The sequence below is a fragment of the Panthera leo genome, chromosome A3, assembly GCF_018350215.1.
Source record: "Panthera leo isolate Ple1 chromosome A3, P.leo_Ple1_pat1.1, whole genome shotgun sequence".
NCBI lineage: Eukaryota > Metazoa > Chordata > Mammalia > Carnivora > Felidae > Panthera > Panthera leo.
The window spans coordinates 41,461,192-41,488,899 of NC_056681.1; the positions used below are offsets into that span (position 1 = coordinate 41,461,192).

The 27,708-nt window shown below is 42.9% G+C and overlaps 1 protein-coding gene across 5 annotated transcripts in view; it reads right to left on the reverse strand.

Annotated features, from left to right (window-relative positions):
• Positions 1–3,125: 3,125 nt before the first annotated feature.
• KIF16B (kinesin family member 16B) overlaps positions 3,126–27,708 on the reverse strand; it is a 288,972-nt gene continuing 264,389 nt past the window's right edge. The window contains exons 26-28 of one of the 5 annotated variants that reach the window (XM_042931657.1): positions 10,986–11,159; positions 4,305–4,401; positions 3,126–3,414 (exon numbers count right to left, since the gene is read on the reverse strand). In XM_042931657.1, coding sequence (XP_042787591.1) covers positions 3,413–3,414; positions 4,305–4,401; positions 10,986–11,159 — 273 coding nt within the window. In that variant the 3' untranslated portion in view covers positions 3,126–3,412. Of the gene's footprint in view, positions 4,402–10,955; positions 11,160–25,018; positions 26,694–27,708 lie in introns of those variants that run through there. The other 4 variants (XM_042931655.1, XM_042931659.1, XM_042931660.1 and 1 more) reach the window with 4 other exon arrangements.

A 27,708-nucleotide genomic window follows, 5' to 3' on the forward strand; every position in this document is an offset into this window, starting at 1 on the left:
CCCATTTTCAATGCAGAAAGAAAGATGGTTTGTGCATCTTTTTGCAAACACATCTATTTCTCCCTGAATGGGGAAGATTCTGCCTTTCCAGCAATGGAGAAGGAGCAAAATCAAATTGATGAACCTCAAATTCCGACAGAAGAATCAGTTTTTGGAGAGGTAATCCCCAGGTTAAAAAAAAAAACCTTTATTATTTAATTTTCAAATTAAGGGGTACCAAATGAGCATAGTCAAAGGAAGAACATTTTATATTTAGTTATTTTCCAAGAGATGCACAAAAGGGAGAAACTTCTAGAAAGGCAGTGCAGTAAGAGACAGTGCCAGAGCATAGGGCATAGAATTCTACAGTGATAAATGCATGCAGATTGCTATTTGCAGGGAACAAGGATAAACTCGCATCCTTGAACCCCTTCAGTTCAGCCAAATGTCTTTCCGTCTTTCCTACCATTTCAAAATGTAGCTGGGTTCTTCTGGGTTCCCAGATGGACAAGCCTTCTGAAGGTAACAGCCTGGCCACCACCAACATCACCTCAGATAACTCCCAGGTACCACTGTAGGATCCATTTGAAATATGACGCTTTAGAAATTTATAACAACCGGTGGGTTTGTTTCAACTCAGAAATAATTCTGTATGTGCAAAATTCAAAATTTCAGCACCAGAGAATCGTTACCCATGTAATTATCATCAGAAAAAAACACTCTGAACAAAAGGAAAAAAGTCGACAACCGGGTCCTCTTCTTGCACATAGAAAGAGGCCTGCCATTAAAAGGTGGGACAGACAGGGCTTAATCTGCCAAGAATGAGTCCCCCTAGATTAATAGTCTTTAATTAGTTTCCCCAAAACATAACTCACCTGTCATGATAATTTAAGTAAAACTGAAGCAGTTGATTTTGCCACGGATTTATTTTACAGACATTTCTTATTCCTCTTCTTCAAAATGAAAACAAGCAAAAACCAAAAAACCCACTTACCCAGTAACAAAGTCCAGCCTGAACTACTTTTTCATGGGTGTGTGGGAATATGGGAAGACAAGGGCCTCACGTGGGAGAAATGTTCAACCCTGGACTAATGACCCCTCAAGGCATCATTCTAGGCGTTTGTGAAGGAGCATATTTAAAACCTCTCTCCAACACTACCGATCGGAAAGCAGGATGTCACTGAAAATTCTCTCATGACCATCTTGAATTGTTCCCTAAGTTCCCTCTGAGGAGATGAGGCCTGCTTGGGGTAGGCTCGGCATAACAACGAGCCATGTCACAACAGAAGCCTGCTCTCTACCCCGGAGGGCACGTCTGAGGAAGCGATGGGGCACGCGTCGGATTGTGCACTGGGGGAGGTGGATCTGAACCTCATCTTTGAAACTCGCACCCAGAACACCAACGTGCCCCGGCTCTGAGGCGAGGGACTGCAGCCTTGCAGGAGCTACATATCTGAGCTCACAGATGCTCTAAGCTGTGAAGCTTCTGGCTCCTTCTGCCCAGACTGCCGAGCATGCGCTGGCCAGAGCACGAAGTGGGTGGACGGAGCCAAGTGGAGAACTGGGTCTTTCTACATACAGATGTGCACAGAAGTGGCCCTGGGGCCTGGGTACCCAGTTCATGAGTCTCCAGGCATCTCCACATTATGGGCCCGAGAATCTTCTAGATGCCCATCATTCGGAAGCCAGCATGACTTAGCTATTCCCTATGCACAAGCCCAAATTAGTCAAGACGGCGAGGCCTGGGTGGGATCCCAGCCGAAGGCGCCTACCCTACTTGTGAGTATAAACAAGCTTGGTGTACACATTTTACTATGTAAGCAAGACCTAGGACATGCTAGGTCCTAGGTCCTAAAGAATCCTAAGTTTCTTAGATTTGTCCAACTGACTACAGGAATATTTAGAAGTTGATGGCACCTCAATCTGAATTGATAAAACGGTCATTTTAGCACTACTTTATTTGAGGCACTCGAAGTAAAAAAATCGGTATCTGCTAATTTTCTTTTACTGCTCTCAATCAGTCTAAATTAACAAAGCTTCAATTCTGTCATCCTGACTCTGACATCTGTTTTGTCTACACTCCAGAAACTCCATTATTTGTTTAGGTGAGACTTTTCATTGGCTTTTCAACATTCCCTCATGTTTTATTCAGGTCAAGCTGCCTTTGGGTCTGGTTAGAAGTTTGTATTTCACATCCGCACACCAGGGGCTTACCCGGCCCATCCATCAGGAGTAGTTATCCCCCTGCTTGTGACCACGGCTAGAACAGGAAAGAGAGACTATCCTGTGCAACAGCTTGTTTTCAGATGGGGAGACTGAGGCTCAGAGAGGTGAAATGACCCACAAACACTACAGCCAGCTTTAGCCAGAGCCAGCTAGCACTTGAACTTCAAACTCAATACTGATTACTTAAGAGGAGGATTGGAATCAAAGGGTCTTCTGGCTCCTGCACTGCTCACAAACACGGGTCTATTTATTCTTGCCAGGTTATTATCGTATCCTGTGTCACTTCAGTGAAACGCTTGCCATGAGCCTGGCCTCAGAGACAGGTCCAAAAGGGCAGGGGACAGATTATCTGGTCAGCTGAAGAAGACCATTTAGTTTACTCTGCAAACGAGGGACAATCTGTAGTGTTTTAACTTCTTTTAGATGAATGACCTATGGTTAATTATTATCTCCCAGCTTTATCCTTAAATCTGCAGGTTTAAATTCTCTGGTAGTAATTGCCTCTAAACCTATGCCTGTAATCACTGCTGGAGACAAAAAGCAAGTCTTTCTGTAGCAATTTTTAAATGTCCTCATTTTTGTCATATTAAACTATGATATCTAATTAGTGTAATAATAGTTTTCCCCCTTATTGGGATAATTGCATCTTTAAACATATTTTTCAGGTTGGAGGGCTCAGTTGCACAGGTATATTGTAGAAGACTGAATGCAAACACATTTTGTTACCCCATTCATTCGTGGCTTCAAATGTTACTCTAACAGCATCTTCTGCAACACAAATGCTAAATTATACATTACCGATCTTTCCAAACACGTTAGATAAATTTTTAAACAGACCAGTAGGGATGATCATGTCGCAAACTTAAAATAAACGGTGCTACAGGATAGGTTCTATAACTTCATTTAATATTGATAGCAGCTCAATTTAAATTTTGAAATAGCAAATACCTGTAATAAATTTGGCGTGGATGATTATATATTTTGATACAACTATTGTACAGGCGTGTGTACATATATAAATCTATAGGTAGAATTATATACATTTCAGTATATGCCACATGTTTTTCTACTTACATTTTTCTTCTTAGTAAAACAAAGCAGTTTCATTGTACATGGATGTGCAATGCTACATTAAGTCCTGAGTAATTTTAAGGGATCATTAATAAACTACTGTAAATTCTAGTCTTTCAGCCAAAGATCCAGTAGATTCTGTAACAAAAACGTGAAAAAAAATATTTAAAAATATGCATTCAGCTACGCGCTTGTTTTGTGCTTAGCGGAGAAAGCTTAAGAATGCACAGTAGCCATATACGTTTAGGAAAATTTCCTCAGATATTCAAGATTAAACATATATCCTGTTTGTATGGATTTACAGATGTTTTAAGTGATGTCGCCTACATCTAATTTGTCAGGCATGGAAGATTCCAGTCATGATTGGACCATAAATCCCTTTTGCAGAATATGAAATTCTGTGTAAACATCAGTGGTCAGGTATCGTACAAAAGTTCTGACTCAAATGAGGGGAAACGGAAAAAATACAATGAAATCATTTAAAATGCTTCTCGTGGGATACAGCCAGCCATATGGAAGGCATATAAAAAATAAGATATATTTTGGTGGAAGAGGAAACCAGATGAAAGTCATTTCAGGTAGGTCTGGTAAGCCGCACACCCAGTTTGGGAGGTCCCAGGTTGGCTTGGCTCAGGGAGGCCCAAGATAAGCTGGCCACGTCCATTTTGCCACAGGGGACGGCCTCCCACTGCGAGGAGGAGGGAGCACTATGGGGGAAAAGGCCACGTTCAATGGCAATGGAACAGTAGCAGCTGCCCCGTCAGGGTCACCACCAGCGAAGTGAAACATGCCAGTCCAAAGTCAGGCACCCGGGAGGCCCTGGCGGGGCGGCCCGGGCCGGCTGCTGCACGTCCAGCTGCCACAGGAGGAGGCAGGCCCAGAAGGAGCGTGGGAGGCTGCGGCGCGCCGGGAGGGCCACGTGGACGAGAAGGCACTGCATCGGTGGTTCCTCCGTCACCCCCAGCTCTACCCCGTCCCGTGGCTGCTGTAGTCAAAGACCCCTTTCTTGAAGAACGGCGAGAACTCACAGATGGTGTGTTTGGAAAGAGTCAGCCCCACTTTGTCGATGTGTAGGGGAGACGTCGCGGACTGCAGCATCACGCTGAAAAAGTCCCTGAGGTATTTCTGAGGAAGAGACGGGAGACAAAACGTGGTTAGACGTCGTCGTGGGGTGGAGTCAAGGAGAGAGAAGAAATCCCAGAAACAACTTGCCACCCACTTTGGAAGAGCTGTTGCTGCCATTGGAAACAGCACATGGGAATCTGTGTGTCCTTGGCCTTCACCAGACCAACCCAAGGGAATAGAGCCACCACATCCATTACGCGGGTGGCTCTGCTCTCCGGCTCAGGGCAACATGGCCTCAGGTCTACCTGCGGACAATGCCCAGAGAAATGCCAATGTGGTGCCAGGATGGGGGGTGGGGAAGTGGTCTGATTGCCAACAATAGTGGCATCAGTTAATATCCTATTTTTTAACAGGTCGTTTCCCCCCAACTTACTCGTTAAATAGAAAGCCAATTAAAGGGAGGGGGAAAAAAGGCTAGCCATCTGTAGAATGCTGAATGTGCTGCTCACTAGCATTTTTAAACAGCACTGTAACTGTCTGATTTGGATCCTTTAAAGGAAAAGAAATGCTGGGGACAAGCGGGTCAGTTCTAAGTACTAATATTTACGAGTCATTTTGCAAAACCCATAATCATCAATGAAAAGAAATTCTGACTAAGATTAATTGCTCCGAACCCCCTGCTCTGCCCCTCCCCACGGCTGCACGTGTTTATCACAGCAGTCGCCGCCTTTTCTGGCACCGAGCAAGCAAAGCATGTCTGGGACGAGGATCCGAGATGCCGGGGATGGAATGAGACGTGGGTGCAGGCAGGATGTATTAAAGGAAAAGAGGACACACAGGAATAGTTCATATATTTCAGGTCAGGCAAGTGTTATTTACAAGAGAAAATGGGTAAGCCTAAATCTTTATTACTGCCTCAGCTTATTTCAAAAATATAAATGATCCTATCACAAACCCTGACATTAAACATAATTATTATGGACTTTGACTAACAAAGAAATTTGTCAGTGAAACACGGCTGAGGCCGAGAAGCAGTGGTTCCCACCAGGGGCGGTCCACCCCGTAGAAGACACACAGCGATGTCTGCAGATGGTTTCGTTACTCTGGGGGGGGGGGGGGGGGTGTGGCGTGCATCTAGGCGCATCCTACGATGCACGGAACAGCCCCATGCAAGCATTATTGCCTTCCCAATGTCACTCACGCAACGATTGCGAAAACCCGGCCCAGCAGAAGTGGCATCCAGCTGCCCCTACGAACTGCCGGCCTTAAATTTACTTCTGAAAGAAGACACTCTGCTCAAGGAAAATTCATCAGCTACTTTCTTAAAAGTAATGAGGATTATTAATAATTGACACCGTATAGTAATTTACTTTCTAAAAATCTTCTAACGTCTCATTTCTTACTGACGCACACTGTACATTCTTCAAACGGACAATCTGGTGAGTCTTGAACCGTGTGTACACCCATGAAGCCATCCCCAAAGCAAGAGAACAAAACATTTGTACTGTGCCTCCGCATTTCTGAGCTCACCTCGTTTTATGTTGTTATTGTACTCCGCCTAGAATTATCTGCTCTTATTAGTCATAGCCATTTTTGGATGAGGACCCTGTTGTCAGGGAGGTGAGCAAGGCTAGCAATCAGGAGAGGGGACTTGGAAAACAAGGGTTTTTAACTCGGACTCTGTCTTTTTTGTTCAGTATTCCTCACTTACTGGTCTCATGGTAATCTCTCAGGAAAGGAGCTTGAAAGAGCGATCAGGTCGAGGCAAGAAGGTGTCAAAACCAATTGCTGAAAAATGAAGATCTTATACCAGTACTTTTTTGCATCAGGGGCAAAAGGAACCGGACTTCAACCTCACTGGGGGAAGGGAAGCAGAGAACAGCAACTTTAGAGGGACCCAAAAATCCATCCAACGTGGGTGCGAGTGTCCAACGCAGACCACACCTGCTGGCCGGCCAATCTTTACAATGCGATAAATACACGTGTGCAAACTGACTGTTGTGGGAAGGTCAAGAGGGAAGTGTTTCCAGCAAGGATGAGGAGGAGCTTGTGTACTGGAGTGTGGGGCCACAAGTCTGCCACAGTCTAAAGCTCGAACAGAGCTGGGAACAGCCCCTGCTACAGGTCTCCCACAGGCCACACGAGTGTGCAGACTAATGCTCACAACCAGCTTGCCCTGGAGATGAATTCCGACAGAATGGAAGGTATTCAAATCTAGGGACAGATGTTGTATCCGCATTTGTCGTAATTGGTTCACAAAGAGTGGGGGACCTTTAAAGGGCCAGTGGAACCCAAAGAGGGTCATGAAAAGTTAAAGTTAAAAAACACAGATAAAAATAAAGAAAATATTGGAGATACCTTCCCTGCCCGGTCACTGCCATCAAGAGACCAGTAAACTAAACTAGGTGCAGGGAGTGTCTTTTTCTTTAAATGAACTCACTGGCATGTCTCCATGGAAACTGGAGATACAGGGACCTCATTCAACGAATTAGAAACATTATAGGAGAGTTTTTTCATTGCAAAACAAACCTCTGCATTGCAGGATTGGGCAGCCGGGGCTCCCTTTACATAGACTGCTTCCTTGGCCAAAGAAATGCTTTGATTAGAGAGTACTCTTCATAGTGACCTTGAGGTGCTCTGAAGTATCCAAGGGGAGGCAGGGTGGCCTTGGTGCTGTGTCCAGAGCCACGTGCTTGTAGTGGGCCGGCCAACTTCTGGTGAATGACAAAACCAAAGGACTAGGTGTAGGGCTGGGGACAGAAGACAAAACTAAACTCCCAGAAGGTTCCTGAGGTCACAGACAGCATATCCTTCTTCTTTGTAACGACTGCCATGCCTGGCACACTGCTGAGCTTGGGAAAAGTGCCTGGAAAGAACCCTGATGACGGACTCTGGTGAGTTAATTTTTAAAAATTGAGGTGTACCCTGAGAAAACAGCATGCGCACACAGCCTAACGTGTGCCTAACGAAGTTTCCAAGACTGGACATACCTGTGTGAGGAGCACCTAGATAAAAACGAGACAATGTTGCTAGTACCCGGGGGGCCCTCACACTACTGGAACCACGCAGGACACTCTCTTTTGTGTCTGGCCTCCTGTGCGTAACACAAAGCTTGGGAGATTCGCTCACCCTGTTGGGCATCCTTGTAGTTTGCTCATGATCATGGCTGTATAGTATTCTGCATGTGCACATGCCCACTGACTGTCTTTTGCAGAGAGTCCAGCAACGGTGACTAGTTTGATTCTTCTCTCTGAGCTCTTCCTCAGTGATAAAATCTGCCTCTACATAACGCGGTGTCTGGTGAATCAAGTTTATCACTCTTTCTCCAATAAAAAAGTTTCCCTTTAGGATTTGAGGCTCAGGCCTAGATCAGCCAATGAACTAGAACTCGACCTTTGCATATATTTAATATACGTTATAATTATACATAAAATACATATTTAAATATACACATATTTACATTAGTAATTTTTGTGGCTTGGGCTTACCATGTTTTCTATGGCATCTGTGGCTGAAGGGAGAAAATGAGAGTCCTTCCTGTCAAGGCTAGCCCTCCCTGCTATGTGAAAAATAAGTCCAGGGGCCAAGCTGTATCCCCAGGGCAGTGTACTTTATAAAAAAGTATTACAAAAATTGAAGGACATTAGGAGTTTAAGTGGCTTATCAGGGTCAGAAGGGCAAAGTAGGAAAAGGATTTGTGAAATCCAATATCAAGTTTCTGTTTCTTTCACATGGCATTTTCTCCATTAAAAAAAAAAAAGAAGAAGAAACAAAAGTAGACGTATTTAAATCTGTTGCTGTTCGGGACCACAGAGGGCCGGTAACCCCTCCCCGCCGTGGGGGTGGGCATCTCACCTGAGTCCTTGCTTCATTCAACACTCGGATCAGGGCCACTGAGAATAGATGGTTATATCCTCAGAGGTTGCACAACATTTTGGCCCTGCCTCATCCTGGTACTTGGAGGATGTAGGTCAGATTAAACCAAATCCTTTTTCAATTAAGATTGCAAACCCATAGTACAGAGCAAGAAGGGGTCTGGGACAGGGTCTGAGTATGAGTGATTGCAGGAAAGGGAAGGGGCCAAAAGGGGCCCTGAGAGATGGAGGGGCCGGCTGGAGGAGGGTGAGAGAGGAAGTTTTGGGATGGAAGGGAGAACAGAAGCCACAGGGGAGAGAAGGCAAATAGCACAGCAATATTGGAGATCAAACTCTGTGAGTCATGTATTGATTTGGCAAAAAAAAAAAAAAAAAAAAAAAAAGATTTAAGAAATATATGAGACATTTATCTAGGTTATTTACTTTTTGCTACTTGGACTAACACTAAAGTATAAGGTGTTTTCTTATTGATACTTTCAGAAAATCAGGCTTAGATGGCAGATCTTGAACGCACATTTCAGTACTGAACAGAGTACCTTGATTCCATAAAGTGCCTTTCTTCTACAGTCCGCGAGAATATCTTATTATGTTTTAATTTTTTTTAATGTTTATTTATTTATTTATTTATGAGCGAGCACAAGCAGGAAGAGGGGCAGAGAGAGAGGGAGACACAGAGTCTGAAGCACGCTCCAGCCTCTGAGTTGTCAGCCCAGAGCCCGACGCAGGACTCAAACCCACAAACAATGAGATCATGACCTGAGCCAAAGTCAAACACTTAACCGACTGAGCCACCCAGGTACCCCTCTTATTATTTTTTAAAGTCAATCCATGCAAAGGCAATGAGCAGGCGTAGACGAAACTGGGAGAGACCACCCATGGGTGTGTTCCAAATGGAAATGTCAAATAGGCATGTGCTTTTAATCTCCACCTCCAAATAAGACAAAATCCTGAGGGGACCAGGAGCCTTTCAAGAGAAGGCCGAAAGACCACAGGAAAGACGAGGACACACAGGTTGTTCGAGACACCTACATCAGGCTCCTGACCTCTCCTTTCCAAAGGAAAGTGGTCAACTCATACCTGCCAAGACCACTCTGAGTATTTCCTGAGGATTGTCTCCCACGTACACACAACAGTCTGACCAGCTGCCATCTTGTTGCTCTTACGAAGAGGCCAGTTATCAAGGGCACGTAATGTTCTAGGCACAGTGAGAACTTTTCATGGTATATCTCATTTACTTACCACAAGAGCTATTTATGAAATAGCTATTTATGAAGTAGGGACACTGCATGGGACCCATCTGCCAGATGAAGAAACTGAGGACCAAGAGGCTTAAGTAATGCCCCAAAGGTCATGAAGCACAGAGGTAGGAATAGCAGATACATACCCACATCTTTCAGCCCTAGAGGCTGGGTCTCAATCACCAGCCTGCTGTCCAGCGTCTACCATCCCCGTTTTATCCTGTTGGGCCTCCCATGTCCTGAGCACTGTTGTCTCTCACCAGGCAAGGTTGTCTACACTGAGCCAGATATGCTGCCTTTTCCAGGCCTGAGGCTGCTCTCACAGAGACAGGGGGCCTCTGGGTTCTCTAGAGTTAATGTTCCATACAAACATGAGAAAAAGACCTCTAGCTGTGAGCCTTATACTCTTCTCCACTGAGTCCAATGTAACTCTGTTCATGCTCTGATATCTTCCTTACAGAGTCTTGGTGAGCACTGGCCATGTTTTGACTGGCCTGCTTCCTTTTCCCTTCCCTAATAGCACTCAGATTCCCTTCTGAAAAAACAGCTTTCCCTTCTTTGGGGGTTGGTTATCTAGCTGACTTATGGCAGAGGGCTGGTGAGTTTTTCCCATTCATATTCTGGGATGGGCACCTCACTGCCAAAGAGGTGGTACTGGAGATACCACTTGGAATCTGCTGGAATCGATCTCTTATTGACTTCACAGCCACTGCCATAGAGCATTTATGAGAGTGTAAGAAATTCAGGGACCTCTCTCACAGAGGGGCAGCTCCAGGAGAGACTTTGGTCGGGCATTTCCCAAGCCTGGGAGTGGAGAAGTCCATTTGCTTACAATGTGGCCCCAGTGATTTTCTACTGTTTGCAAACAAGTTAATGGACATTAACTCCGGACCACTGGCAGGTAGTAGGTGCCAGTCAAGATCAGAGGAAACCTTCCACCTATACCATATCCAAGCCCCTGGGCTGTGGGGGGTGTAGTCTGTAGTCACATCAAGATCTGCCCAAATCACCCTTCTCTCACTCCTAGGAGGCTTTAGTGACTAACATTTTTGATGGGTCAGTGCATCCTAGTGGTACATCCCTGGCCAAGCATTTACCTGGAAAGCTCCTGCCCAAAGCCTGATATATACACGCAGGCCAATCTTCAAAATTCCAACACCATTTCAAAATACAACAACTAAATATTATTAATCTTTTGAACCAAAACACAGGCTAATATGGTCTACTGGCTGTGTTAATGAGTTCTGAAAGGTGAAGCACACTCCCTACAGCAATACAGGGTAATTCAGCAAGAATTTAGTCAATTATTTTAGAGCTTTAGCCTGGTACCTCAATCGATACATTGCATGAGGAAAAAAATTGAAAATATAATGTGCTGCTACATGCTATTTTCATTTTTATTTCATTCTTGATGAAGGTCATTTTGTTAACATGATTCATATGTGCCCTACAATATAATTTTAGGCTCTGCTCTAGCTGAAAGGAAAAGTACTTAAGTTACCGGAACAACCTAGCTAAAAGCTGGCCTTACGATGGCCTCTGCTGGCTTGTTCTTTTCAATTCTGGAGTTTCTGGATGAAACATTAGTCTGTTGGGACCGACCATATGCTCCATAGTCCTTCCAGGCAAAAACCTGCATGATCAGCAGGGAGTTCGATAGTGTGGCCCTTCTCATCTTGCAGCCATTTCCTTTCAGGTCTGGGATCTGGAAAGGAGGGAAGATGAAGTGGTATCCAAACTCAGCAAACTGTGTGAACAAGGGAGTAAGTAAGGCTAGCATGTGCAGGGCTCTGTGTGGGGAACAGCAGGACTTGAAGGAGAATGTGGAAGGCCCGGATGCTGGATTTGGATCTTCAGGCACTTTGTACAAAACACTTACCAGTTCATGAGCTCCCATGACCCCTAAGACATGCTGAGGTGGAGGAGGACAGGTATGTGAATCCTGTTTACAGATGAGGAAACTGAGATCCCAAGAGGCAGTGGCTTAGCCAATGTCAACAGACTACAGAAGCTGACAAACAACTTGGTCTTTAAATTCAGGAGAAAGTCAGATGGCTTAATGTCACTTACAAGGTGCAATCCCTTAAGCCTGAAAGGTAATGAGTAAATGTGCATGTAAACACAGCCCTTCTCTTTAGGGATCTCCATACCATGCAGACTCTCAGAATTTACTGTGTGTGAGTGTGTGTGTGTGTGTGTGCACACACACGCACGCATAGAGAACACGTGGGAATAAGAGGGCTTCAGAAGCGTTTCAAAGATCTTACCTTATTTTTTGGCTCCCTTCCTTCTGCTTTAATGCTCAGGGGGATAAACTCATGACTATTTTAGGTTACTAAAAAGCTTGCTTTAACAGGGCTCATGACTGTAAGTGTAGTCTGCTGCTCATTTCACAGGCATGCACCACCCAGCTGTGCCACTCTCATGATTTCCCCAGCCATCTCATTGTTGTGGAGCCCCTTCATCTCACAAAATTTTAACATAAATTCGTAATGTAATTTAAAGTTATTGAAATTATTAAAACGTACTTTAAAAATGTAGTAGGGCCTTATCCACCTTTCCACTGTGACATATTAACAGGGAAGACAGTTCGCTGGAATTCATTTCCAGAAGCCATTAGCCAGGGCGGCAGCTTAAAGATAACGATCAGTCTAATAAGACTTAGAGGTTTCATTTACCTTGTAGCACTTGGAAAATTCATCCTTGACTGATGGGTTCCAAAGACCAATCAAGCGGGGATGGAGACATGCTGGGATATTTCTAGACATGAGAGGTCTGGTCACCACTGGCCATGGATCATGAATCAACCCCCTACCAGTGGGGTCAATATTCACTCACTCAAGTCTTCCCAGTTCTAAACTCTCATAAATTCTAGTCGACACCTTTATCTGGCTATTTTAGGGATCCTAAAATTTGTCTCCACTGGATCAAAAATGCTGGGTTCCTTTCCTGACATGGTCCTAAATGTCCTCTACACTCTGATGAAATTAGGATGGTTTAATTCAAGCAACTCATCCATCCACCACAGTTACCACACACCTGCCCTACATGGAGCAGCGTGCCAAGCACTGGGTGTCCAACGTTGACTAAAACAGACACTGAGCCTGTGCTGAAAAGGAGCCTGGGCCGCCCTGCACCATCTCCTCATTGTCCAGAATCCTTCGTCTAAATCCTACTTGTCTTCTGAGGACTGGATCAAGGTTTGTTCTTCGTCGGCTCCTCTTGAGACTTCATTCATGCACCCAACAAATATTTACTGAGAGCTTTCTATAGGTCATGCTGCTGAGGAGTCAGTAGTGAATAAGGTCAGTTCTCGTCTTGAGTCACATGCAGGCATTCCAGGGACTTGGGACAAGTAAAGCTCTGATTAAAATATGGAATGAGATGATTTTGGAGTACATAGAAAAGGCATCCAGCCTAGTCCTGGGAACTGGTGACATTTCTGCCAAGAGCTGAAGGATGAGTAAGAATCAGACAGGTAGAGATACTTGTGGAAGATACTGTAGAAGCCTATTCCCAGCAGGGGGGGGGGGGGGGGAGGGGGGGATGTGCAAAGCCTCATGGTGACAATGAACAGCTTGGGGTCCCACCAAGAGTCCAGCATGGCTGGACCACACACTATGTGGGGTTCATTTAGCGCGGGGGACACACTTCTGGAATGTACTGCTCACTGGATCGGCTCTCCAATGGTCCTCATGTTGCAGTTTCTTCACTGTGCTCCAACAGCATCTCTTCTCTCTGATCCATGGATCCTGCCAGGCCTTCTGTTTTCCAAGAGAAAACACTGGAAGTAAAGCTGACAGTGAAGGAGTCACCTTGCAGGCTTCGGTGCCCCATCTGAGCCCAGTCCTCAGTGGAACCATGATCAGAATACAGCCATGTAAGTGGCCTGACATGATACCTGACATTTGGAAAAGATGAACCACTTGGCCAAGCCCTGGCCAAATTCCAGAACCACAGCATCACAAGCAATAAAGTGGTGGCTGCTTTAAGGAAGTTAAGTTTTGGGGTAGTTTATTACATGGTGATAGATAATCACAATAGATATGCGTGGGAAGAAGGTAAGGGATGAGAGAGTCAATGAAATTAGTCAAATCAGAATAGAAAAGTCTCATTGGTTTTTATTTATAATTTATGACTAGCCATACATCACAGTCCGTGCTACTAACCTTTTCCAACCTTTTTAGTATTTCTAATGAATAATTCTATCTTAGCAGGTACTTCTTTTCTATCCATCCTCGGTTTTAAAGTAAATACTTGAAATAAGTAGCCATCATTTGAAATATGGCATTTATTTCTTGATTTTATAGAGAATTCCGAGAGCTCCCAGTTAAAATTCATCAGGGTGAAAATGTTAGTCTGTGATTACAGAATTGGAACTATTCATTACAGCTATTCAGAGAATCTTCTTTATGAGCTTAATGACATAAGCATATTGTATTGAATTATTATGGTACTGCATCAATTGGACTCATAAATTTAATATACTCAGTCTGGTTCACATATTCTAATAAAATCCAGTGAGCTTTAAACATTTTATAAGGAATGCGCATTTAAAGTCATGTGATATTCAGTTTTTACAGGTTGGCGTTCCTGCTTAGGGTAAGAAGCGAGCTTCAATGATCTCGACCACCCGGCCTGGTAGACCAGCAAGCTTGGGGGGAGACCCCACCCCCCCCAGACAAACAGGCCACATTAGAAAGCCCCAAATCCATCAGCTCAGGCTGTGAAGTTGGTTGAGCTTTTCTCTAGAACCCAAGTCGGTATCAGGCCCATCTTTTCGGCTCATGAAGGGAAGAGAGCAACTAGCTGAGGCTGCATCTTGAGCCGGGAGCAATGGCATGTCAGCTGTAAGGGAGCAGGCAAACCCGCTTCCAGGCAGTCTGACAGGCCCCCCTCTCAACCTCATTCGGCTGAAGCAAAATACGGGAGGACAGACGCTGTGGAGAAGCGCAGTTTCCAGGGCTCGCTCTGGTTCTTTGACTTTTGTTTACTGGATCTAGGTTAAGAGATTGGTAAGGGTCCCACACACAGCAACTGTCTCTGCATCCAGGCGGGGAGGGCGGAAGAGGACCTGGCCATGTGGACCACACGACTGCTGGAGTCCTACCCTTGCACTGTGAGCCACGTCCTGGGCACCCAGTCACACAGCAGCCAGCACACTGGGCACGGGGGGCATTACCATGCTGGGGTCCAGATTAAGTCGTGAAACTCTCCTGCACCTCACTTTCCTCATCTGATTAGAATGCTTTTTAAATCAGAAGATGAAATGAGAGGTCTGTCAGGTGCTAGGGGCAGGGCCCAAGTCACAGCATGCATTTATTAAGTAGGTGACATTATTATCTACACAGCTTTGTCCTTGCAGAGTTAATCTGCAAATATAATCATTTTCTCCTCTTTTAGATGTTTCAGGGCACGTGGGCTTAAAATGTGTTAGTATTTAATGCTTTAATGTTTTCCCCTTCAAAGGAAAATGGAAGACAACAGTCTGGAATGGTTTTTTTCCAAAGTCACCTCATATCAGATACTGGCAGACCCTTTATTTCAAAAATTGCTTTAAAGTAAGAAAGAGTTAATGTGTTTCTCAAAATGGGGAATCATGTTCATATGTTTAAAAATATAGGCTACACCAGGTAAATTAACTATGCCCCCAAAGCTCATTTTAAGATATAGTTTGGATACTGAGATTCTGAAAAATGCTATCTGGGGAAAGAAAGAACTATTCTTTGTTTCTCAGCTCACGATTCCTTCTTGCACCATCTACATCTTCAAAGAGGTTCTTGACATTTTGAGGGGGATGACTGCTCCAAATGGCCAATGTGACTGACAGACTTTCAAATGAGAATCTCATTGTGTGGTACCTCTTGGCTATAATAAACTCAAATTCAAAGAAACCTCAAATTCAAAGGTCCCCAAAAGCTTAAGAATCAAGATGTAGTTGCGCATTCATTACTGGCATCCCAAAGTCTCCCTCTTAGTAGAAGCGCAAGCACCGGGACACGGTGTGACGCTTCAGGGACCCCCCACGTGACTATCTTGCTCCTCTCTACCATCCATGCCTGTGGTTGAGCAGGACCATCCCCTGCTTTTATGTCTGACCTGAGGTCACTTCTGTATTGATGGCAAGTTTCCTCAGGCTGGCCTTGTACTGGGCCATCCCTGAATACCAATGAGTCCCTGAATTCCAGGGCAAGAGGGTCAGCTCTTGAGACTAGGAGGGAAGACCCACTGCCCCTTTTTTGTTCTTTGGACGAGGGGCTCCTGATGATCCCTGTGAGGCTATTTGCCTTCAGAATATCTCCCTGCCTTGGGAGTTATTCCTCAGTGTCCACCCACTGCCCTAGGTCCCAGGAGGGAGCCATGGTCATGCCCTAGGTGTGATTAGGCCTGTGGCCCTGAGCGGTGGGCCTGTGACCCCACCCCACGGAGAGGATTAGCTGAGGATTTGGATTATCCACACCGATGATCCCTTTCACTGGGGACAATGATGGAGGCTTGACTATGTCGGGGAGGCTGGAGGCAGGGAGAAAACCCAGACCAAACCTTCTCTCATATAACATCTCTAATTCTAAAAAAGAATGGGGTAGGTGTAGATTTTTAATAATTCCTTCACCAAACAGATATCATCCACACAATTAAGTATCTAAGTTGAAAAATATATACATTGAAAACATGTACCTCCTGCACAGCACTTGGCTCATAAAAGACACGGTCTATTAGGTACCCGATGCAATGAATGTTAGGTTAATATTAAATGTTAATAAATCCTGCTGAACAATGAGAAGCCTGGGTTTTCTCTCTTTCAGATCTTCCCTTGCAGCAAAATTTCACAGATTTATAGTATCTTCTCTCTTCTGAACAAAGGAAGTTTACTAAATTACTGTAGAGAAGGAGTCTATCAAATCTTAACTTATGCTTCAAAGCCAAACTTTAGAAACTCTTCAAACTGTCCTTGGCCTCTGTCCAAATCTGAAAAGTTGCTGCAGAAGAGAAGTTGGAAAGGTTGCCCGTTGGGCAGGGGATGAAGCACGTGCTTCCTTGGATACTCGTGTCTGGCCCTGTTCCCCACAACGAACCTGAGCCTGTGGGAGCAACAGTCTTTCAGCTGTCACAACTTTTAGCACTCGAGATTGTTCTCAGCTGAGAGGCACTGAAAGCAATGTGGTACAAGTTAAAACAGAGTCCTGACAAAATGTGGAAAGAAGATCGTACAGATGAAAGGGAAATCACACCAGCCGGGGGATCGCGGAGAAAGTGATGGGGCCATTACATCTAAGAAATAATGGGCTAATTTGGGCTAATTTGACATCCAGTTTCTGTCATAAGGAAACTGCCTTCCAAAGTAAGAAATGTCAGTTTGTACTGACTGAGCTATGACTTGGATTGCCCAGAGTCTTTCGAGTAAGAAATTGCAAATAAATGTAATGTTGGGGACTAGAAGATAAATAAGCAGCAGAAGTGGCAAAGAGAAGGTGAATCAGCAGCAAACAGACACCAAAATGCATAAATACCCCAGCCTACGGAGATAGTTAGGGCAGATGGTTATCTTGCTGCTCATAGCACTTTATCCACAGAGCTCGGAAATAAAAGCTCCAGAATCCACTGGGGCTTTGTTTCCAGCAGGCTAAAAAATCCACCGAGAAAAGGGTGATGGCTTCATTTACTGCCATTTTCAACTCTGATTAGCAAATGCTTTCTTGATTTTCGTAGGAGTTTCTCAATTTTACTTATAAATACTAAGAAACAGGTGATCTCAATTAGGAAACAAATTAGGCAAAGTGTTAATTTTTCTTTCTTTCTTTTTTTTTTTTTTTTTTTTGGTTGCCTGGAATCAATATTATATATGTAAATGTAACCGCATTGCAGTGAATTCCTAGGAACAGAAATAAGCCTATCTAAAAATGGACGGGAGCTTTACACAGGCAAACAATAAAGACAAAATGTTGAGTGAAACTGGGACAAACTGATGTTCTTACCCGTTTCTTTCTCCCAAGTATCATATCAAAGGACTGCAACATGTGCTATGATTCATTACTGTTATGAAATATAAGCAACACACACAGAAAAAAAAAGGGGATCATCCAAGGGGGAAAAAAAAAAAAACTACCTGAATTCTAAAATAAAGATACAGTTTCAGAAGCAACAAAAGACAGTACAGAAGTTCACTGGCAAAGGCCACAGTGAGCACCTTTAATAAAAGTACAATTTACTTGGAAAACAAATCTAAATAAATGGAGTGAAAGGAATCGAAGCATCTTCGAGAAAGCCTAATTCAAATTTATAAAAGAGAAAGGGTGACTGCCAGATGTTGATATAAACAGTGAACTGAGAACTAGCAGAGACTGGACAAAGTGGTTCTTTTTTTTAAGTTTTATTTTTTCAATTTATTTTGAGAAAGAATGAGCGAGTGGGGGGAGAGCGAGAGGGGGACAGAGAGAGAGAGACGGAGAGAGGGAGGGAGGGAGGGAGGGAGGGAGGGAGGGAGGGAGGGAGGGAGAGAGAGAGAGAGAGAGAGAGAGAGAGAGAATCCCAAGCAGGGATTGGGATTCAGTGCAGAGCCACACTTGGAGCTTGAACTCACCAACTGTGAGATGATGACCTGAGGTGAAGTCAAGAATCAGCCGCTTAACTGACTGAGCCACCCAGGCGTCCCAAGAGAAATTGGTTCTTAAAATAAACAGACACACAAGAAGAATTCTGTGTATGTCTTCTGGGCTATTGCAACAAAAGGAATGTATGACAAGGAGCTATACAGATGTCAATGGAAATGAATATAATTGATCATTTCAGGAAGAAGCTAGGCCTTCAGGCTTGTAACAGCATGAGAAGGTGCAAAAGTAATAAGCACAATGTTAAAACAAGGTCAGGAAGAATGAAAAGGATCGCGTTGTGCAGTGCTTCGCAAACACTTTGCGGAGAAGGAGCAACTGAAGGAGGGAGGGGGGAGGAGAAAGAGACAGAAAGAAATGGCAAATATAAGAGACAGGAAAATTCAAGGAGGACAAGACCAGGGGATCAACACAAACAAATGGTATTCCAGAAAGAAATAAGAGGAAAAACCCTGACAGGAGGAAATCATCACAACAATCTCCTAGAAAGAAATAAAGGACACAAGAGAGAGAATGTACATGGAACAACCAGCAGAACTGAGGGGCTGTTCACCAAAGTAGAACCAGGAAAGCTCAGAACCCTGGGTACAGACAGAGCTTTTGTAAGGGTCAGAGAAGTATTACGTCACATACAGAGGACCAAAAATCAAAATGGTGGGTCACCTGGGTAGCTCAGTCGGTTTAGTGTCCAACTCTTTGTTTCAGCTTAGGTCTCGATCTCATAGTTCATGGGTTCGAGCCCCACGTCGGGCTCCACACTGATGATGCAAAAGCCTGCTTGGGATTCTCTGCCTCCCTCTCTCTGTCTCTGCCCCTCCCCCACTTGTGCTGTCTCTCTCAAGATAAACTTTCAAAATTAAAAAAAAAAAAAGGAAGCAATACACAAATGCAATTTTAGTTTGTAAGAAAATACCAAAAGGTATCGCAAGGGTTGCTGCAAGGGAAAGGGGAATGAAATGCCCAGGATGCAGAAAACTGCTTTCCAGGAAAGCCTAGTACAACTATTTGAGCATACCCATAATTGGCACTGATTTTTAAAAAAAAGTTTTAAAATCTCTCTCTCATTGGAAAAATGGTCAGAAGGGATATATGCCCAACTGTAAGAGCAATGACCTCTGGGCAAGTGCCTCTATTTGAGACCCTGTGAAAGCAGAGACAGAGGGAGATTATATACAGATGATCTTGGATGCAGAGGTAAAGGGGCGGGAAAGTCAGAGTGGGAAAAGGAGGTGGCCAGTAGAGGGCTGTCGATGCACAGGTTACTGTCCAGGGAAGCACTTGGTCCTGCTGGGGACCCTTCGAGAGACATGTAGACTGTGCTTCTGAGTCATCTGTAATGACGGGAGGCAGGCACATTTATCCATACTTCGTCTCTTACTGTTTGCGGCAGGCCTCACTTCCCTCTAACCACTAGGCTGCAGCCTGAGGGAGAGAGGGAGAGAGCGAGCGAGCCCTGGGGCGCTGTAGCACATAGTACGGCTTTTCTCCAGGGCCGTGACCAGAACCATGGGAAAGTCAAAGGGTCACAGAACAGCACACAGCATGTGTTTGCTACAGGATGGGGCTGGGGTTGGTGGTGATTAAGGGGGATCCCAGCTTTAGATGTGAAGAGAGAGTCCTTTGCTTAGTGCTCCCTGCTAACCAGCTTGGGAAGCCAGCCAGGGTGATGGGGGTGGGGTTGGGTGGGGGTCGTCTTTGCTCTTGGCTCCAGCAGCTTTCTTCCCTCCCCAGCATTTTTCTTAGTCTTCAGCATTTTTGGTTTTCTGATGAGGACTTTTTGATTCACAGAAACCTTACTCGTTATCTTCTTAGGGATGAACAAGCATTTTTAAAGAATTTAAAATGCAAGTTTTATTGCAACCTTAGGTGATAAGACTGATGTGACTGTGGCTCATGCACTGGGCCTAAGTCAGTTCATGGTCAGAATGATTCCAGAACATTCAGAAGATAAAGAGCTACAAATTAGCTCCCAGCCTGCCCCATATCTTAGCTAACATCCACTGGGCTGGACTGTGGCATCGCCCCAGGAGCAAGCTGGAATGGCGGCCAGCACTAAGGGAACTGGGCCATGCTGCCATCATTTCCAGGAACTCCTGTGTTGCATGTTTTTACAACAAGAACAGATTTTTATTTTATACGAATACTTCCATGTATCTATACACAATACTAAATTATATCTATTGACATCTCCATATACATCTATAATCTATTTCTAGATTATACCTATATAACTATATTTATAGCTATGCCTATATCTGTATAATATAATCTATAATTAAATCTATTAACTATATCTTATACCACATTTTATTTTATAATAATATCTTAATGTATGAGGAATTTCCTCCTCCAATGAGTCTTAACAAGATTGTTAACTGCATGTAAAACAATACAGGCAGGGGGCACTAAATGGTCACCTGACAGTGCCTGGAAGGGACTAAGAACCTTAGGGTGGGGGTTGGGGCCATTCTTTGATTTACACCAAGGGGGAAGAGAAAAATTAGTAGCCTCTGGCAGACATGAGCAAGCATAACCCAATAAGCAGGGATACTAGCAGAAATTGATGATACAAACATGTCACTATCATATATGGGATTCAAAATGGTCACTGATTCCAAAACAATCAAAAACATTTTTTTTTAACGTTTATTTATTTTTTAGACTTAGGGAGAGACCGAGGACGAGCAGGGAAGGGGCAGAGAAAGTGGGAGACAGGATCCAAAGCAGGCTCCAGGCTCTGAGCTGTCAGCACAGATCCCATGGTGAGGCTCAAACCTATGAACCATGAGATCGTGACCTGAGCCAAAGTCAGACCCTTAACTGACTGAGACACCCAGCACCCCCAAAACAATTTTAATAACATGGGCATCATCAGAAGGTGGTCAGCGTTTTCTCAACCATCAACTGCTGCATCTCAGGTTATGGTACTCTTTTCCCTACTTTTAGCTGTATTTCTATGCAATGCTTCCCCCTGGGGCCTGGAAGCTAATTAAGTGCTCTGGCTTAAAAGACCTTTCCTTCTCACCCGTGTTGTGCCGCAGCATGAATGTGAGCTGTAAGGGGAGGCAGATGAGAAAATATTAAAATGGTATTTAATTAAGCAGAATAAACAATAAGGTCAGTAGCAACTTGAAGCTGACAGCTGTCTCCGAACAAGCAGGCAAGTTACTTCCAGGTATGGGCGACAGAGAAGTAAGCTTAGGCTGCAGGCTCCTTTGGTCCATGCCACTTGTGATTTCTACTTCTGTTTCAGAGGCAATGAGACATTTAATAAAAGAAAACAAATAGCGATGCCGCGCTGTATCTAGGAGGAGAGCAGGAACAACCCTCCAGCTGTTTAACACTGCAATGTTCAGGCTTCATTTCATTTTGCTTCTAAAAGAAACCAGGGAAATGAAAAATGTGGTATTCTGACCTCCACGAACAGAGCATGCACAGCTCTTAAGCCTGCCATCTCGAGCTGTGCTGCATTACTTTCATCAGATCCTATTTCCATAAACAGGAAAGAGTTGGAGAATATCTGTTAGGTATTTGTCAAGCCCCAAACACCTTGTAAATGAGCAAGGGGCCTGGAGAGATGACAGATGTTACTGATTTACTGCTAGGACAGCACATGAGGTGGGACTGTAGTTGGGGCTGATATTAGAATATCAAAAGCCCAACAAATGGAAAAATTACCACTGCAGCTGTATCTGGGGTGAACAGAATGGCTTCTGTCACAGTTAACCTTATGCATCAACTTGACTGGGTCATGGGGTGCCCGGATATTTGGCCAAACATTCTGGTTTGTTTGTGAAGGTGTTTTGGGGTGGGAGTAACATTTGAGTACACACACTGAGTACAATTTGAGTACGATCTGAGCAGACTGTCCTCCCTAATGTGGGTGGCATCGGTCAATCAGCTGAAAGCCTGCACAGAACCAAGAAAACTGACCCTTCCATGAGTTCAAGGGATCTCCTGCCTCGCTGCACTGAGCTGGGACACTGGTCTTTTCTTGCCGGTGGCCATGAATGGAAAGATCAGCACTTCCTGGGTCTCAAGACTACTGGCTCTCAGAACAGAATTTAGACCAGCAGCTCTCAGGGCTCTCAGGCCCTCAGGCTCAGACTGGAACCATACCACTGGCTGTCCCCAGTCTCTACCTTGTTGCAGATCTTGGGACTTCTCAGGCTCCATTATTGTATAAGCCAATTCCATATAATAAATCTCTTCACACAGACACACACACATACTCTACAGACTCTGTTTCTCTGGAGAACCCCAACTACTTGTTTCCAAACGCCAGATTAGTGAAGAGGTAAAAAAAAAACAAAAAAAACAAAAAAAAAAAAACACCACTATTTCGATACCATGAGTTGTATGTAGAAATGTAAAATTCACAAATATATTTAATACTAGATTTCACTGTTAAGCTTGGTGTCCAGGTCTTGGGCATCCATACAAGTTTCATTACCACCCCCAGGTCTCATTCAACTGAGTGACAAGCCATGCTGATTCATAGGCAATGACTGTCATTGTCAGTGCACTGCTTTCATAAAGACCAAAGATTACAAGTGACCACTAGACACACTTCCTCTGAGATGGGCAGAACAGCACCTCTTATATAGTGTTCTTGTCCCCCACCAAATCAAACCTAAACTAGATCAAGCCTCTCAATATAACTACTGGTTTTCAGAAAGTGCAGGTTTAGAGGAGCATGGTGAATGACACCACGAGGATGCCATTAGCAAAACCCAAAATGTAGGAATTTAATGGATACATGGTATGGCTTCATCAAAAACAGATGGTGAGAAAAAGAAGAGGGAAGGGAAACCTATAGATTATTATACACTTTAGAGGTATATCAACCAATATCATGTATGGATATAACTTGGGTCCTGATTCATCTACTGATGAGAGAAGAAAAAAAAAAAAAAGACTGATGTGGCTTGAACAATGACTGGTTATTTATTTTGAAAGATTAGCTAATTTTTAGGGTGTATGTGTGATGATAATGATTATATTTTTAAAAACAGAGTGCCTTGATTTTTTAAGTACCTATTTAAAAAAAAAAATTTAAGGTTTATTCATTTTTTAGAGACATAGCATGAGTGGGGGAGGGGTAGAGAGAGAGGGAGACACAGAATCCGAAGCAGGCTCCAGGCTCTGAGCTGCCAGCACAGAGCCTGATGGGGGCCTCGAACCCACGAGCCGTGAGATCATGACCCAAATGAAAGTTCGGATGCTCAACCAACTGAGCCACCCAGGTGCCCCTTTAAGTACTTATTTTAGAGAGAGACAATGTGCTTGCGGGAGGGAGGGGCAGAGGGGGAGAAACAGAATCCAAAACAGGCTCTACAATCAGCATGGAGCCCAACATAGGGCTCAATCCCCAGACCCTGGGATCATGACCTGAGCCGAAAGCCAGAGTCAGATGCTCAACCGACTGAGTTACCCAGGCACCCTGAGTGTCTTGCTTCTTAAGAGGTACATCTTAAAATATTTATGGTTAAAATATATAATGTGTGGTATTTGCTTGAAATTGTGTGTAATGCCATGCCTAAGGGTAGAAATGAAACAAAACTGGACACATGCTAATGAAATGTTGAAGTTGAATGATATGGGAGGGTACACAGGGGTTCATTACATTATTCTTCTGAGGTTTCATAAATATTGTCATGAAAAATAAAGTGAAAACAGGAGGTAGAATAGACCATTAATACCTATGTCATGATATCTCAAAGTTTCTTTAATGCATCAATGTTTGTAAAGTTGAAGATAGTTTGCATAAACCCTGGAGGAGCAGAAATGTGCAAATGTACCAGGATTACATTCTTGGATACTAAGAATTCTTTTAACACCTGATATTAACAAACACTATATTCTTAGGTAAATCTAATTCCTCTTTTGAACCAGAATGGGTTGGAAAGAATTGCCAAAGAAGATTACCAAGGAGATCTGGGGCGATGTCCTTCAATAAAGATGTTTTCTCCTTTCCCATGGGAAATTCTAGACACATTTTGATGCTAAAATGAATGTGCTCAAGTCCTTCTAGATCTTCACATTAAGTTGACAGAATGAAGGGGCATTTAGTTTTAGTACAGTGGAAAGTTAAGAGGTATAGGAAAGGGCAACCTCTATTGAGACTTTTTAAAGTGACACTTGAAGGAAAAAGTCTTTACAAATTATACTCTGTAATTAAATGTAATAATAGGTCACCTAAAATATCCCAAGTGATACTACAAGAGAGAAGAGCACAAAGGTCTTCTGAACCTAATATCAATGTGAAAAAGTCTTTGTAGTAATATATGAAAATTATAGGGGGAAAGGATCTGTGCAACTATTTGTCAATTACATCAGTATTCCAAGTGGCCTTTAACCTTATTTTATGGTTACATCCAATTACAAGAGATTTCCTTCTTGGTTTCTGTGTTGAAATGTTTTAATTTGTGAAGGCTGTCCACTGGATAGGCACCTCATTAATTTGCAGACTCTGAGAAGCACTGATCATATACACAGACATCTGAGTTTGGAAAGAAAGAGTGAAGAAAAATGTTGCTTGGTAAAGAGACAAAATAGTGACTTTAAAGTTTCAGAGTAAGGCGTGAGCCAATCTTAATGGAATATAAATTATCATTTGCTTAAAAGTGGATAAAATACGTATGAAAAATATTATTTGTTTAGAGGATGATTACCTTTCTTTTAACAGATTAACCTCATACTCTTAAGAAAAACGTGTAATGATGTCAAATCCATCCATCCATCCATCCATCCATTTTTCTTCCTTCTTTTTTCTTTAGCAAAGCAATAAAGGGACACTGGAAAAATTGGAGGATGTGAGGGTAGAAGTGAAAGAAGAATGAGGAAAAAAAAAGAAGGAAAGAAAGGAGATTATAAATGTATGATGATTGCATAATGATTTATTTGTAATTTGTTATTGATGATATGTTTAAGAGCAGTTATAGGTTGACGGGAAAATTGAGAAGAAGGTAAAAAAATTTCCCACATACACCCCTACCCTCACATGCCCGCAGCCACTATTAAAATCCCACACCAGAGTGTGACATCTTACATAAAGCAATGAAATGACACCGACACATCATCATCATCATCATCATCATCATCATCCAAAGTCCATAGATTACACTAGGGTTCACTCTTGGTGTTGTGCATTCTGTGGGCTTTTGCCAAACAAATAATGTATCCACCATGATAGCGTCATACAGAGTTGTTTCACTGCCCTAAATATCCTCTGTGCTCCACCCATTCATCCCTCCCTTCCCTCTTCCCCCTGGTAACCACTTATCTTTCTACCATCTCCATAAGTTATGCTTTTTCCAAATGTCACATAGTTAGAATCATATAGTATATAGTGTTCAGATTGGTTTCTTTCACTTAGTAGTATATATTTAAGGTTCCCTTATGTCTTTTCATGGCTTGATAGCTCATTTCTTTTTAGGGTTGAGTAATATTTAACTGTTGGTTCGTGTACCATGGTTTATCTATTCACTTACTGAAGGACATGTTGATTGCTTCCAAGTTTTGACAATTATAAATAAACCTGCTATAAACATTCACATATAAGTGTATGTGAGGACATAGGTTTTCAACTCATTGGGGTAAGCAGCAAGAAGTGCAACTGCTGAATTGAATATTAAGACTGTCTTTATTTTTATAAGAAACGTTCAACTGTCTTCCAAAGTGGCCACACCATTTTGCATTCCCACCAGCAATGAATGAGAGTTCCTGTTGCTCCACAGCCTCATCAACACTTGATGTCCTTAGTGTTTTATTCTGGCCATTTTCATAGGTGTGGAGAGGTATAGCATTTTTTTTTTTTTTTTAATTTTCAATTCCCTAATGACATGATGTTGATGAACATCCTTTTTATACACTTACTTGCCAGCTGTATATCTTCTTTGGTGAGGTGTCTGTTCGTGTCTTTGCCCATGTTTCAATTGAGTTTTTCATCATCTTATTGTTGACTTTTTAAAGTTCACTGTATTGTTTTGTGTAAGAGTCCTTTATCAGATATCTTTTGCAAATAGTTTTTCCCAGTCTGTGGCTTGTCTTCTCATTCTCTAGGTGTGGGCCTTTGTAGAACAAAATTTTTCAATTTTAATGACTTTGAGCTTATCGATTATATCTTTCGTGGACTGTGCCTTTGATGTTGTATCTAAAAGTTTATCACCATACACCCAAGGTCATCTTGGTTTTCTCTTATGCTAGCTTCTAAGAGTTTTGTGTTTTACATTTAGATCTACTATCCATTTTGAGTTCCTTTCTGTGAAGGATGTAAGATCTAGGTCTAGATTCATTATTTTCCCCTTTGGCATGTGGATGTCCAGTTGTCCCAGCACCATTTGTTGAAAAGACTATTTTGCTACATTGTATTGCCTTTGTGCCTTTGTCAGATATCACTTGACTGTATTTACGTGGGTCTAGTTCTGGGCTCCATTGACTTATTTGTCTGTTCTTTTGCAAATAACATACTGTTTTGATTTCTGTAGCTTCTAGTAAGTCTTGACGTTGGGTAGTGTCAGTTCTCCAACTCTGTTCTCCTCCTTCAATATGGTATTGGCTATTCCAGACTTTTGCCTCTCCATTTAAACTTCAGTTTGTCCATAGTCAAAAGATAACTTGCTGAGATTCTGATTGGGATTACAATGAATCTATAAATCAAGTTGGGAAGACCTGGCATCTTAAAAACACTGAGTCTCCCTACTCATGACATGAAATACCTCATTCATTTGGTTCTTTGGTTTCTTTCATCAGAGTTTTATAGTTTTCCTCATATAGACCTTACACATACTTTATTAGATTTTTACCTAAGCATTTCCTTTTTGTGGGTGCTAATGTAAATGGCACTGTTTTTTTTTTTAAGTTTATTTATTTGGGGGGAGGGGGCGGCAAGGGGCAGAGAGACAGGGAGAGAGAGAGAATCCAAGCAGGCTTTCCACTGTCAGCACAGAGACCAGTGTGGGGCTCAAACTCATGAACTGTGAGATCACGACCTGAGCTGAAATCGATAGTCAGATGCTAAACCAACCAAGCCACCCAGATGCCCCATTACACTGTGTTTTTAATTCCAAATTCCACTTGTTAATTATTGGTATAGGGGAATGCAATTAACTAATGTATCCTGCAATCTTGCCATAATGGCTTATCAATTCCAAAAGGTGTTTCAGTTTTGAATTTTCTACATAGATAATGATGTCATTTGTGAATAAGACAGCTTTATTTCTTCCTTCTCAATAGGTAGACCTTTTATTTCCTTTTCTTTGTCCCATGACATTAATTAGGGACTTTAAATGTTTAATTATAAAAGTATACTTACTATATAAGTCACTATACGGCAACTACGAGGTAGCAACATTTTCAAAAACAATGATCATTTCTAGGGTTTGCGATGTACCTGGCACCCAAGTATTTTGTATTTTATATGAATCATCTCATTTAACCCTCACAATTATACAAAGTGGGTACAATTATTATCACCATTTTATAGATGAGGAGACAGCCTGACAGAGAGGTTACCTAGTCAGTAAGCAGCAGAGCAAGGATTCGCAAACAGCTTTACTGGACTGTATAGTGTACATTTTTAACCATTATCCTGTATCAATTAAGGACGTATTATGGGTTATGACTTCTATTAGGTACTTTTTA